The 12,621-nt window shown below is 52.0% G+C and overlaps 2 protein-coding genes across 4 annotated transcripts in view; both read left to right on the forward strand.

Annotated features, from left to right (window-relative positions):
• Farsa (phenylalanyl-tRNA synthetase alpha subunit) overlaps positions 1-8,339 on the forward strand; it is a 9,945-nt gene extending 1,606 nt beyond the window's left edge. Inside the window, exons 2-13 of the mRNA XM_004635551.2 lie at positions 1,159-1,296; positions 1,367-1,465; positions 1,536-1,654; positions 2,497-2,589; positions 2,677-2,805; positions 2,876-2,991; positions 6,334-6,418; positions 6,498-6,597; positions 6,668-6,836; positions 6,920-6,997; positions 7,087-7,201; positions 8,075-8,339. Of these exons, the coding sequence (XP_004635608.1) occupies positions 1,159-1,296; positions 1,367-1,465; positions 1,536-1,654; positions 2,497-2,589; positions 2,677-2,805; positions 2,876-2,991; positions 6,334-6,418; positions 6,498-6,597; positions 6,668-6,836; positions 6,920-6,997; positions 7,087-7,201; positions 8,075-8,213 (1,380 nt within the window). The 3' untranslated portion in view covers positions 8,214-8,339. The remainder of the gene's footprint in view (positions 1-1,158; positions 1,297-1,366; positions 1,466-1,535; positions 1,655-2,496; positions 2,590-2,676; positions 2,806-2,875; positions 2,992-6,333; positions 6,419-6,497; positions 6,598-6,667; positions 6,837-6,919; positions 6,998-7,086; positions 7,202-8,074) is intronic.
• Positions 8,340-12,081: 3,742 nt separating this feature from the next.
• Syce2 (synaptonemal complex central element protein 2) overlaps positions 12,082-12,621 on the forward strand; it is a 12,660-nt gene continuing 12,120 nt past the window's right edge. For all 3 annotated transcript variants that reach the window (XM_023720190.1, XM_023720187.1, XM_023720188.1), the window contains exons 1-2: positions 12,082-12,144; positions 12,441-12,559. In XM_023720190.1, the coding sequence (XP_023575958.1) occupies positions 12,130-12,144; positions 12,441-12,559 (134 nt within the window). In that variant the 5' untranslated portion in view covers positions 12,082-12,129. The remainder of the gene's footprint in view (positions 12,145-12,440; positions 12,560-12,621) is intronic.

The following is a 12,621-nucleotide window of genomic DNA, read 5'->3' on the forward strand; positions in this document are numbered from 1 at the left end:
AAAAACAAGACAGCAAAACCAAAACCTCATGGATATTTATTTATAACCAGACTACATAACAGGGCATTCCTAGGAAACTCAAAATACATAAAGATTAAGAAGAAGGAAAGAGGAGGTGTAGAATCTCAGCCCCATCAATCTGACGTCATTGTGGAGCGTTGGGTTTCTGCTTGCAATATGGACTTCATGTGTGGCCTTTCTCTGGCACTCTAAGCAAGAGTTGAAAAATCTGTCACAGTTTCAAAGACATAGGAATGGTTTGTCTAGCTGGGAGTCCTATGTCCTACTTGTAGCCTCTGCTGCTTGGGAGGCTGAAGCAAGAGGATTACTTGAGCCCAGGCGTTCTAGACCAGTTGGGGCAACATACTGAAATCCCTGCTCCAAACAAGTGAGGAAGGGACATGCATGGTGGCTCATACCTCCACGTCGCTGGGGCTGAGGAGGACCACAGTCTGGGCAATTTAACAAGACTTTGTCTCAAAGTAAAGACTTAAGATGTAGCTCAGTACAAAGGTCCTTTGTCAATCCCCAGCCCCCTAGAAATTGTCCTCTGCCCTGTAACTCTCTTGGTACCTTTTGTTTTGTTTTGTTTTCTCTATTTTATTTAAGTATTTATTTTTACTTGTTTGATACGGGTTTTTTTTATACAGTTCAGACTCATAGTGATCCTCTTGTCTCAGCCTTCCCAGCGCTGGGATTACAGGCGTCCATCACCATGCCTGGTTTCAGTGGCCAACTCAGCGCAGGGCCAGCACAGCATGCAGTACCGTGAATCAAACCTGGGTCCTTGTGCTTGCTAGTCAGGTGCTTAGACCTCTGAACTATCTCCCCGGCACTTGGTTTTTGAGGCAAGGTCTTACCATATAGTTCATGCTGTTTGTGCTCGCCTAGGCTGGCCTAGAACTTGAGGTGATCCTCCTGCCTCAGCCTCCTGAGTCTGGGATGACAGGTGTGAAACACCATACCCAGCCCTGGAATGTTCTTGTTTTTATCATTATTATACCTGAATGACCCAAGGGACCTGGAGGCTGAGCAAGGGCAGGGCACTGGGCTGCAAAGTGCTGAAATGCACCGGCTGCACTTCATGTCTCTGGCTTAGTATCATGGTGAGGGGTTCCTGCCCTAAACCCCATCCCACCTCTCCCCTGCTTTGCCTAGGTCATCGAGGCTGAGCTTCGCTCCACCAAGCGCTGGGAGCTGACCACTGAGGGTGAGGAGATTGCCCGAGAGGGCAGCCATGAGGTGCGTGTGTTCCGCAGCATCCCCCTGGAGGGCCTGGCTCAGAGTGAGCTCATGGTAGGTACAGGGGGCTGGGGTGGGGTTATGGTGGTGGCCCTGTGCTGTGCTTACTGCAGTTCCCCTGCAGCACCTGCCCAGCGGCAAAGTGGGCTTTAGCAAGGCCATGTCCAATAAGTGGATCCGTGTAGACAAGAGTGCGGCTGATGGGCCTCGGGTGTTCCGAGTGGTGAGTCCTGGCAGGTGGGTGGGCGGGCTCCGGGCAGGAAGACAGCCCCTCACTGTGCCTATGCTGCCAGGTGGACAAGGTGGAGGATGAGGTGCAGCGTCGGCTTCATCTGGTCCAGGGGGCCCAGGCTGAAAAGCTGAGTGAGAAGGAGAGGAGCGAGCTCCGGAAGAGGAAACTGTTGACTGAAGTGTGAGTGGCAGCCCCTCGGCCCTGGCCCCTGCATGCCCCTGAGCTGAGGGCTGAGAGAGAGTGCCGGTCTCCTTCCAGCACTATGTGCTTGGTTATTAAGTGTGCTCGGCAGGCTCAGGCAACCCCAGGGCCTTTGCACTGAGCAATATCCCCCCCTTTTTTGTTTTTGAGACACTAAGTTGCCCAGGCAGGCTCAAACATGTGGGCCTTCTGCCTCGGCCTCCCAGAACTGTCTTCTTGGAGTTTTGTTGTTAGTTGGTTGGTTGGTTGGTTGGTTTTTAAGAAAGGATCTTGCTATGTAGTTGAGGCTGGCCTTGAACTCACTATGTAGCCCAGGCTGGCCAAGAATTCATGGTGATCCTTCTACCTTAGTTTCTCGAGTGTTGGAATTATAGATGTGTGTCCCCATGGCTGGCTTCTCATTGGTTTGTCTTTTTTTTCTTTTCTGCGGAACTGGGGATTGAACTGAGGACCTATTCTACTGAACTATCTCCCTGGCCCCTTCTCATTGATTTTCAAGGCAGCATGTGCCACCAGACCCTTGCTCATATGTCACTTTAAAAAGCCTTCCCTGAACTGGGTATGGTGGTGCATGCCGGCCATCCTTGCATTCTGGGAGGCTGAGGCAGGAGGATCACAAGTTCAAACCCAACCTATCCCACATGTTTGTTGAATGACTGTGACAAACACAAGAGGCTAGGCAGTGGGTACACAAGAGGATCTCAGGAGACCACTTTGGGAAGAAAATAAAGCAGGTGGCATTGTGGGTGGCTGTGGAATCAGCATCAAAAGGCTAACCTCCGAGGAAGTAACAGCATGCCCCTTTCTGCTTCTGACTTCAGGACCCTGAAGACCTACTGGGTGAGCAAGGGTAGTGCCTTCAGCACCAGTGTCTCCAAGCAGGAGACAGAACTGAGCCCAGAGATGATCGCCAGGTAGCAGCAGCAGCTGACAGGGAAGGGACAGGTGGGGGTGCAAGAGGACTCATGCCTCACCTATCCCTGCCCCTTGAATCCCTGCAGTGGCTCCTGGCGGGACCAGCCCTTCAAACCCTACAACTTCTTGGCTCGTGGTGTGCTCCCCGACAGTGGCCACCTACACCCCCTGCTTAAGGTCCGCTCCCAGTTCCGCCAGATCTTCCTGGAAATGGGGTGAGCTCAGGCCCAGGGCAGGGAGGGCGCAGCATGGGAGCAGGCAGGCAGTCAGGCTGTGTCTCCCCAGGTTCACCGAGATGCCCACCGACAACTTCATCGAGAGCTCCTTCTGGAACTTTGACGCACTCTTCCAGCCACAGCAGCACCCTGCACGTGACCAGCATGACACCTTCTTCCTGCAAGGTGAGGCTAGACAGCTGGCCTGCGAGCCTCACTGTAGAGCCTCAAGGGATGGGTGCTCACTTAAAATAAGTTCCACCCTCTGTGTGGTCAGCCAGGGCCTGGGAGCTGCTGCTGCCAATCTCCGAGTCTCCTTCCACTGTTCCAGCCTCTGTTCTTCCCTAACATGCTGTCTTATGCCTACCTCAGGGCGTTTGCACCTACCGTGCCTTCCATTGAGAACCATTGTGTCCTACATCTTTAAGGCCACTGCTAGGCTAAGAGTGTGGATCGGTAGTAAAGCGCCTGGCCAGCATGTGGGAGGTCCTGGCTTTCATCCCCAGGACCACACAAAAGGAAACAGGCAAGAGCTGGGAATGGTGGTGGATGCCTGTAGGTCTGGTGCTTGGGAGGCTGAGGCAGGAAGATCATGAGTTCCAAGATAATCTGGACTGCATAGATATTTGAGGCCAGCCTGGGCTATATGGTGAGAGCGTGTCTCAAAAAAAGGGGGAGGGGGACAGGGAGATGGCTCAGTGGAATAAGTGCTTCTCTGGCAAGCACAAGCCTGAGTTCAATCCCCGGTTCCGCAAAAAAAAAAAAAAAAAAAATGAAAGCATGGTGTAGTTGTTAACACCAGTTGCTTAGGAGTCTGAGGCAGGAGGATTTAAAGTTTGAAGTCAGCCTGAGCAATTCAGTGACACCCTGACTCAAAAAGGGCTGTGGTGTAGCTCAGTGTTAGGCGCCTTTGTCCATTGTGCACAAAACCCTGGGTTCGATCTCCAGTATGCAAAGGTGAAGACCACACTAAGGCTGCCCTGAGTTTCATGAAGCCCCTAACACCCAGTTTCTGTTCCTCTTTGTTGCAGTAGAAATGCAACACTTGTCACAGTGGTAGTCACTTGTCACAGTGGTAGTCATCTGCCTGGCCAGGAAGCCCACACCTTGGGTGCATGTGAGCCAGTCAGGAACTGTAAAGCCCTGTATCTTAGTTACTTTTCTCATTGCTGAGACAAAATACCTGACACGCAAAGTTAAAGGAGAGGTTTATTCAGTGCACAGTTTGTAGAGGTTAAGTCCATAATCAACTGGCGTCAAGGCTGCGTGGCCTGGCAGGCAGGCAGACATCACAGAGGAGAAACGGTTCGTGGCAGACAGAAGGTAGCAAAGCAACAAGGATGGTGACAGCTCTTTCTCTCCCTTGTATGTTAGTCTGTCTACGTGGGGGCAGGGGCAACACTCAGGCCCTTAACTCTAGCGCTGTGGATCCTAGCATTGTACCATGAATCAATTCCAGGGTCACGCTAGATCTAGACACATCTGAAAAAGCCCCACCTATGCCCACAAGGGGCTTGGGGGACGGCTTGACAAAAATCATAACACCACAACTTGTCAGTGTCCTCTATCTAAGACTTCCTATGTTTTGTTTTTCCTAGGCAATTGAATATTTTCAGTATAGTCACTAATTAAATATCTGTTATATTTAATTAATAACAGACAACCTCAAGCTGGGTACAGGGCGCGTGCCTGTAATCCCAGCACTCTGGAGGCTGATGTAGAAGGATTGACACAAGTTCAAAGCCAGGCTCACTATGCAGTGAGTTCATAGCTAGCCTGAACTACAAAATGAAGATCTGTTTTTTAAAAAAAAAGAAAGAAAACAGACAGAACTAAAACTAACAAAATCATCACACAGTTCAATAGGATTCAATTCAAAGCTGGATGCGTTCCAGGAACCCCCAGACCCAGTCCTAGCCCAGGCCCGGTGAGTGTGTAGAAGAGCTTCCAGCTACCCTGTGCTGGCATGACCTGGTCCCAGCCCAGGTGCAGCATAGGTGACACCCTCTTTCACCCTCTTGGGATGCCCCCCATCACTCCGTAGTACCTCCCCACACCCTGCCTGCCCAGTAGGAATTTTTGTCCTGTTCTGGGAACCCCCAGATCTAGTCCAGGCCTGGTGAGTGTGTGGGAGAGCTGCCTCTCCCCCCTACTCCACCTTGTCCCCTCCAGACTCAGCTCAGGCCTGGGGTGAAACCCTTCAGCTGCAATCCCTGCAGAGAGTGTAGGGGACAGAACCACCCAGCTAGTCCAGGAGCAGAACATCTTGCCAGAGGGGCACAACAGGTTCACCCCCAAGGGCAGCAACAGGAAGAAACTGAGCACAGCAGCCAGACCCAAGCCAGGCACAGCTGGATAAATCCAAACTTTGTAGATCTGCACCTGAACTTCAGTAGGTGCTAAAGCTATAACTGCAACAAAGATCTACAACAAAAGTCAGAAGACAGTGCTACACAAAATGACAATGAGAAGGAGCAAAATGCAATGTCAGAACCCAAGCCCACCCAGAACAAGTGCAGAGGACACTACCTCAGCTCAAATGTATGAATTAATAGTGTTGATAGTAAATAAGCAACTGCAGAAAGTCATAGAGGAACTCAGAGTGGAATTATTTTCTGAAATAAAAAGAATTCTCAAAGCTGGGTATGGTGGCACGTTCTATGCTGTGATCCCCACACTAGGACCACTGAGGCAAGCGGATCTCAGCAAGTTCAAGGCCAACCTGGGCTACACAGTGAGGTCCTCACTCAACATCTGTAGAAAAACAATCATTTAGTTTTTATATATATTTGGCATGGGTTCTCATTATACAGCTCCTGTTTTCAACCTCCCCGGTGCTGGGATTACTGGCCTGTACTACCACGCCCAGACTTGGTCACTGACTCAGTGCACCCCAGGGGCAGGGGGCAGGGCTGGCCTGACGTGGGACGGGGGTTTGATCAAACCCTGATCCCTACACTTGCCTAAGCATGCACTTAGTCCACTGAGCTATCTTGCCAGCCCTTCCATTTAGTTTTTTAAAAATTAGTTCTGAAATTTAGCACTTAAGCCTTCCTACACTCGGTGCTGTTACACAACATTTCCACCAACCACGGGAAATAGTGTGCTTTTTACAGTTGGAGAAACTGAGGCAGAAGGAAGAGCACTTGCTCTGGGCCACATAGCTTGCTGGTGCAGAGGCTATGATTCACTAGATCTCAGGTTTTCCAGGGTTGTGCCCCAAAAGGCAGTTTCTTTATGGGGGGAGATGGGATAGGACAGGGTCTGACTACATAGTCCAGGCTGGCCTTGAACTCATGTAGACCAGGGTGGCTTTGACCTTGCATTGGTCCTCCTGCCTCAGACTCTGGAATGAGGGGTTACAGCTGTGTGCACCACACCAGAGTTGGAAGCCAGTCTATAGACTACAGGTTAGGGGTTTTGTGGTTTCTAACATGCTGGAGGCCATGACCTCCACCCCAGCACTGCAGGACTATCCAGACAGAGCAGTGCTGATTGCCTGATGCAGGCTTTTCTGTCCCTTTGCAGATCCAAAAGAAGCCCTGCAGCTCCCCACAGACTACGTCCACCGGGTCAAGCGGACCCACGCACAGGGTGGCTATGGCTCTCAGGGGTGAGGCAGGCTCAGGTCTCAGGTGGAGCGGGAGGAGAGGAGGCCCCAACAGCATCACAGCCTCCACCTTCCTCCCAAGGTACAAGTACAGCTGGCGCCTGGATGAGGCCCGGAAGAACGTGTTGCGCACCCATACCACAGCAGCCAGCGCCCGCGCCCTCTACCGCCTGGCACAGAAGGTATGGCCAGGCAGGGCAGGGGACCGGGGTGCCCTGCAGGCCTGCTGATCCCTCCCTGCTGTCCCCCCAGAAGCCCTTTACACCTGTCAAGTACTTCTCCATCGATCGTGTGTTCCGGAATGAGACACTGGATGCCACACACTTGGCTGAGTTCCACCAGATTGAGGGTGTGGTGGCTGACCACGGACTTACCCTGGGCCACCTCATGGGGGTCCTGCGTGAGTTCTTCAGCAAGCTGGGTGAGCGATGGCCTGGGCAGGCCAGGGAGGGCTGGGGGTGGGATAGGGAGGGCTCTCTCACTGCCCGCGTCCCATTCCCACAGGCATCACCCAGCTTCGCTTCAAGCCAGCCTACAACCCCTACACAGAGCCCAGCATGGAGGTGTTCAGTTACCACCAGGGTGAGTGTCAAGCACAGGCGAGACCCTTGCCTCCCACCCCAGACCATGGACCCAGAATCACCTACACACGCTGCCTGTCCCTGCTGCAGGCCTGAAGAAGTGGGTGGAAGTTGGAAACTCTGGGCTTTTCCGCCCTGAGATGCTGCTGCCCATGGGACTACCTGAGAACGTATCTGTTATTGCCTGGGGCCTCTCACTGGAGCGGTGAGTACTCTACTGGAAAGGGAATTCTGGCTGCCAGCTTCACTCATTCATTTGTTCTTTGTCTGCTCTGCTGCCCTTCTGGCCCCAGGGAGATAGTTTCTCGGGTGGGTGCAGTGGTTTAACAGGATACTTAGACTAGCCTAAGTAGCCACACCCTAGATTCTGGCACTTCCAGGAGCTTCAAGCTCCTATGAGAATCTATGCCTGTCTGCTGGTCATCCCAGCATACAGGAGACTAAGGCAGGAGGATTACCACACATCAGAATTCAACCTAGGACTCAAAATGCCCTGTCTCAAAAAACTGAAAAAGATGGGCCAGGGTGGTGGCTCAATAGAATAAGCATTTGCCTGGCAAGCTCAAGGTCCTGAGTTCAATCCCTGGTACCACAAAAAACAAAAGCAAAAAAAGTACAAACAAACAAAAAACTGAAAGAAGAAAATCTAATGCTGATCTGACAGGAACTGCAGCTCTGTTTGTGATTTGAGTAACAAAAGCAACAGGGGCAGCTAGAAATATGGAGGAAGTTGTGCTTCCTGGCCTACCACTCCCCTCCTGCTGTGTGTCCCCTGATTCGGTGATAGACCTGTGGCAGGAAGTGCCACCCCTTGATACCTTTATGGGCTGGGGCTCTAGATGAGGTCTAAGGTGGCTAGGGAGGGTTTTGTAGAAGAGGTGGCCGCCGTGCAGACTGAAGGTGCTACCAGAGTGCCTGTGAGGGTATCAGGCAGAGGCCTTGGGGTGCTTTAAGTGGTCCCGTAGGTCAGCAGGCCTGCAGGTTTTCTTGGAGAAAGGGTTTAGAGTTATGGAGCGGTTTTAGGTAGGACAAGCTTGACCTGACCTGGGGTTAAGCTCTGTTCTCCAATCTTCCCTAGCCCGACCATGATCAAGTATGGCATCAACAACATCCGGGAGCTAGTGGGCCACAAAGTGAACCTACAGATGGTCTACGACAGTCCCCTGTGCCGCCTGGACGTGGAACCCAGGCCCCAGAGGACACAGGCAGCAGCTTGATCCTGGCTGCTGCCCCACCATCACTGGTGACCCCTTGTATTTATGAGGCCTCTGTGAGGCCCGCTACCCCCACCCGGGACCAAGGGTCCAGGGCTGGGGAAGCAGGCGATATAATAAAGCGGGCAGTTGCCCTCATCTGCTGCCTTTCTTTGGGAGTCCTATAGGGTCCCCCAGCTCCACAAGCTGTTTGATGGAACACAAATTGGTGATGGGTTCTTGGGTATACAGGGTGGTGAGTTGGGGATCAGGGGTCCTCAGAACCAGCCTCCTAGCAAGGGCTAATTCTTTTTTTTTTTTTTTTTTTGCGGAACCAGGGATTAAACTCAGGCCCTTCCGCTTGCCAGGCAAGTGCTTATTCTGCTGAGCCATCTCCCCCGCCCAAGGGCTAATTCTGATTTATGTTTTTGAGACGGCCTCACGCTAAGTAGTCCAGGCTGGCCTTGAATTCCTGATAGTCCTTCTGCCTTGGCCTCCTAGTGCTGGGATTGAAGGTGTGTGCTGTGGTTCTCACCTCTTGAGAAGTGCTGGTTCTGTGAAGCCTTTGCTACCCACCTGTTGGTTTCAAGTCCCCCTCCTTCCTTCCTTCCTTCATTTCTCCCCCTCTTTTTTTCTTGCCTCCTTGCCCTCGCTGACCTTCTGTGGCAGCACTGGGGATTGAAGCAAGAGCTTCACAGTGCAGTACACCCTCCAGCCCATTTTATTTTGAGACAGGATGCCACTGAATTGCCTGGACTGGGCTTAAATTTGGGATCTTCCTGCCTTGGCCTCCCAGAGTGCTGGGATTGCACGTGTGCACTGCCACAGCCGGTTCAGGCCCTTTTCTAGAGGAAAGGAACAGAAACACAGACCCCCTCTCCTGGTAGAGGGGAGGTTTTTTTCGTTTTTTTTTTTTTTTGGTGGCAGTGGTGGGATCCCAAGTGGTTTTTGAGGTTCCTTTAACCTGGACTCCCCGCTAGCTGGTGGAAATAGAGGCTAGAGGACTGCTGTTGAAAAGGAAATTCTAGGAGTTATGAACCTAAAGGAATGAGTAGGATAAGGCTCCGTGGCTCACCTGAGCTTTGTCTCTGACATGTTTTTATGGACGGTTCGTTTGTTTGGGTGTTGGGGATCAAACCTAGGGCCCTGCACATGCTTAAGATTTTTTTTAAAAAATTATATTCAAGGAGCTTGTGGGTTAGCTCATTTGTGTAAGTGCCTGCTCTGGCAAACCCAGTCAGGCACAAGGGACCACGGTTCGATCCTCAGCATGCCTTACCAGACCTGCCCTTAAGTCAGCCTGAGCCAGCCCCCCTAAAAATTATATTCGAAACCAGTGAAGCAAGAGCTGGGTGTAGTGACGCACATCTGTGATCCCAGCATTTAAAGGTGAGGCAGGAGAATTGCCCAGAGTTTGAGGCTGAAGCCAGTCTGGACTACATAGCAAGTTCAAAGCCAACCTGAAGTATACACAGTAGTATCCTGTCTCGGAAATGAAACAGAGAATATAGCGCAACAGCCGAGCACCTGCCTGGCAAGTAACTCAGACTTGTGGCAGCCCTCCTGTCCTCAGCCCTCCCAGTGCTGGGATTACAGGCATGTGCTACCACACCTGGAGTCAGGTACCAGCAAAAAACAAAAGCAAAAAAAGTACAAACAAAAAACTGAAAAAAGAAAATCTAATGCTGATCTGACAGGAACTGCAGCTCTGTTTGTGATTTGAGTAACAAAAGCAACAGGGGCAGCTAGAAATATGGAGGAAGTTGTGCTGGGGCTGGGGCTGGGGCTGGCGTGGCATGCAGTACTGGGGATCCCTGGTCCCTGTGCTTGCCCAAGTAGGTACTTAGTCCGCTGATATATCTCCTGCCCATGAGTCCAGATTTAAACTTCATCTTTTCCACCTTGTACACATCAAGATATGCTCTAGTTGTGTGGTTGGGGACACAGCCTGGTGAAGAAGGGTTGGTCCAGGTGGGCATGGTGGCCCACAGCTGTCATCGCAGCACCCAGGAGACTGAGGCAGGAGGATCACAAGTGACAATATAAGGGGCCAGGGAGATGGCTCAGTGGAATAAGCGCTTCCCTGGCAAGCACAAGGGCCTGAGTTCAATCCCTGGTTCCACCAAAAAAAAACAAAACAAGAAGTGACTATATAATGAGTTTTCAAGAGCAGCCTAAACTGTAACAAAACTGTCTCAAAGAAAACAACAAAGGTTGGACAGGTGAAGAATTCTTGCTGTCTTCCTCACAAGAACACTCTGACAGCGCCACTTCCTTTGTGGTCAATTGAAGTAGTCTGAAAACCATGTGTTGAGCAGCCTGGGCCTGTTTGACTTTACTTAAGCCAGTCCCTGCTGTGCTGCCAAGCGGCCTCCTGGCTAGTGCCTCCTGCTGAATTTATGATATAGGACCTTTGCACATACTTGGGCAAGGGTGATGGCGCACACACAAGAAGCCAGCCCTTCATCCTCTTAAAATGAAGTCACCACATGTTGCCCAGCCTGGATTAGAAATACTGAGCTCAGGGGCTAAGGAGATAGCTCAGTGCAATAAGTGCTTGCCTGGCAAGCACAAGATCCTGAGTTCGATCCCTAGTACCACCAAAAAATAAAAGAAATTTATTTATATTTTTTTTTAAAGTTTATTTTGTGTGTGTGTGGGTGTGTGGCCAGCTCAGCCCACCAGGGGGAGTGGCTGGCTGTCATGTGCTGGGGGATCGAACTGCTGTCCTTGTGCTTTGCTAAGCTTGTTCTAAATAGGTGCTTTAGACCACTGAGCCATCTCACCAGCCCGATAAATAAGTTTATATGGAATGGAGAATGTGAGTTATTTAGGAAAAAAAAAATACTGAGCTCAAGTGATCCTCTTGCCTCAGCTTCCAGAGTGGTATGGACTACCGGTACACACTCCCCGCTCTGTTTTCATTTTTGTTGAATTGGTTCGTGCCACGTACATAGTTACTGTTGTTACTAAAGGACACCACACTGTAGATTTCACTTTGCTTTCAAAGTGCTACTTTTGGAATGTACAAGCAATTAATTCAAAGTAATGAGTGCACAGCCACCTTTAGGAGGGAGAGTTTCAGTTGAAATCGGGAATCTGAGAGGGAGCCCTCCAGAGGCTGAGGCAGGAGGCTCCCGAGTTCAAAGCCAGCCTGGGCTTACACCATTTGAAAACATGAGGGGCTGGCCAAATAGCTCAGCAGATTAAAGCTCCTGCCAGCAGGAGTGGTGTGGTGTCCAGGGCCTGCCCAGCCGGACCCATCCCCAGGGTGGGCTGAGATGGCAATTGAGACTGGGCGCAATGGAGACCCTGAACACCTTGTAGACTTTTCCTAAAATACAAAAAAGAAAGAAAGAAAACAGAAAACCAACAAAATCAGCTTTTTAAAGACAGGGTCTTGCTACACAGTTTAGGCTGGCCTTGAGCTCACTTGGTAGCCCAGGCTGGTCTCAAACTTGCAAGCATCTTCCTGCCTCAGCCTAGCCTCCCAACTGCTGGGATGACAGGCGTGCGCCAACACCCGGCAAAATCCGCATTTGGGGAGGGGTACTGAGGATCAAACTCAGGACTTGAGCTTGCCAGGAAGGCGCTTGTGCCCCTTGTGCCACAGAGCCAAATCCTCGGGCCCAAATCAGCATTTTGTACCAGGAACATTTCTCCAGACAACAGCTGGACTGAGATCTACAGAATGAACGCGCACAATGCCTGTCCACACGGGAGACCGACAGGCAGGCGGACCCTCGTCCTGGGTGGTGCTGGCTGCGCGCGCAGCCGCTGGACCTCTCAACCGTCACTTAACGCCTGGCCCTGCCGCTCGGCTCTGGCGGGGGCCCGGTGGGGGCGGGGCCTGGAGCGCGCGTCATAGCACGTGGACGGGATGCTTCAGCGACTGGGCCAGGCGCATGCGCAGAAGGCGTGACCTCAAAGGCGGGAAAAGATGGAGCGACTCGAAGTACGCAGGGCCGGTCCCTTATTGCGGGCAGTGGGCGGACGGGAAAGGAGCAGCTGCTATGCTCGGCTTTCCCCGCAGTCGTGAACCTGACCACTTCCCATACTGTCTGGGCTCCCTCACGTCCCACCCGTCTCCTCGATTTCCTAACAGACCGACCCTGACTGACTGACTGACTGACTGACTGACTGACTGAAGTGCGGACAACCCCTGAGGGCCGGGCCCCGCGAAGCCCTGCCGCTCTGGGGCTCCTGGCGAGTTCCCTGTCCTAGTCCTGTCCTGTCCCCACATGCCCGCAGGCAGACTTGCCCTGCGCAGAGTTGAGTGACCAGGCGGCCCCAGCCTTGGCGCAGGAGGAGAAGCAGCCTGTCTCTGAGGACAGCCGTACCACTGAGGAATCCGGCGGAGGCCCGGCCAGGTGAGAACTGGCCCGGTGTGGGTCCTGCGCCCAGCCCTTTTGTGTTTTTTTTTCTTTTCTTT

Source organism: Octodon degus, unplaced genomic scaffold, assembly GCF_000260255.1.
Source record: "Octodon degus isolate 3935 unplaced genomic scaffold, OctDeg1.0 scaffold00073, whole genome shotgun sequence".
NCBI lineage: Eukaryota > Metazoa > Chordata > Mammalia > Rodentia > Octodontidae > Octodon > Octodon degus.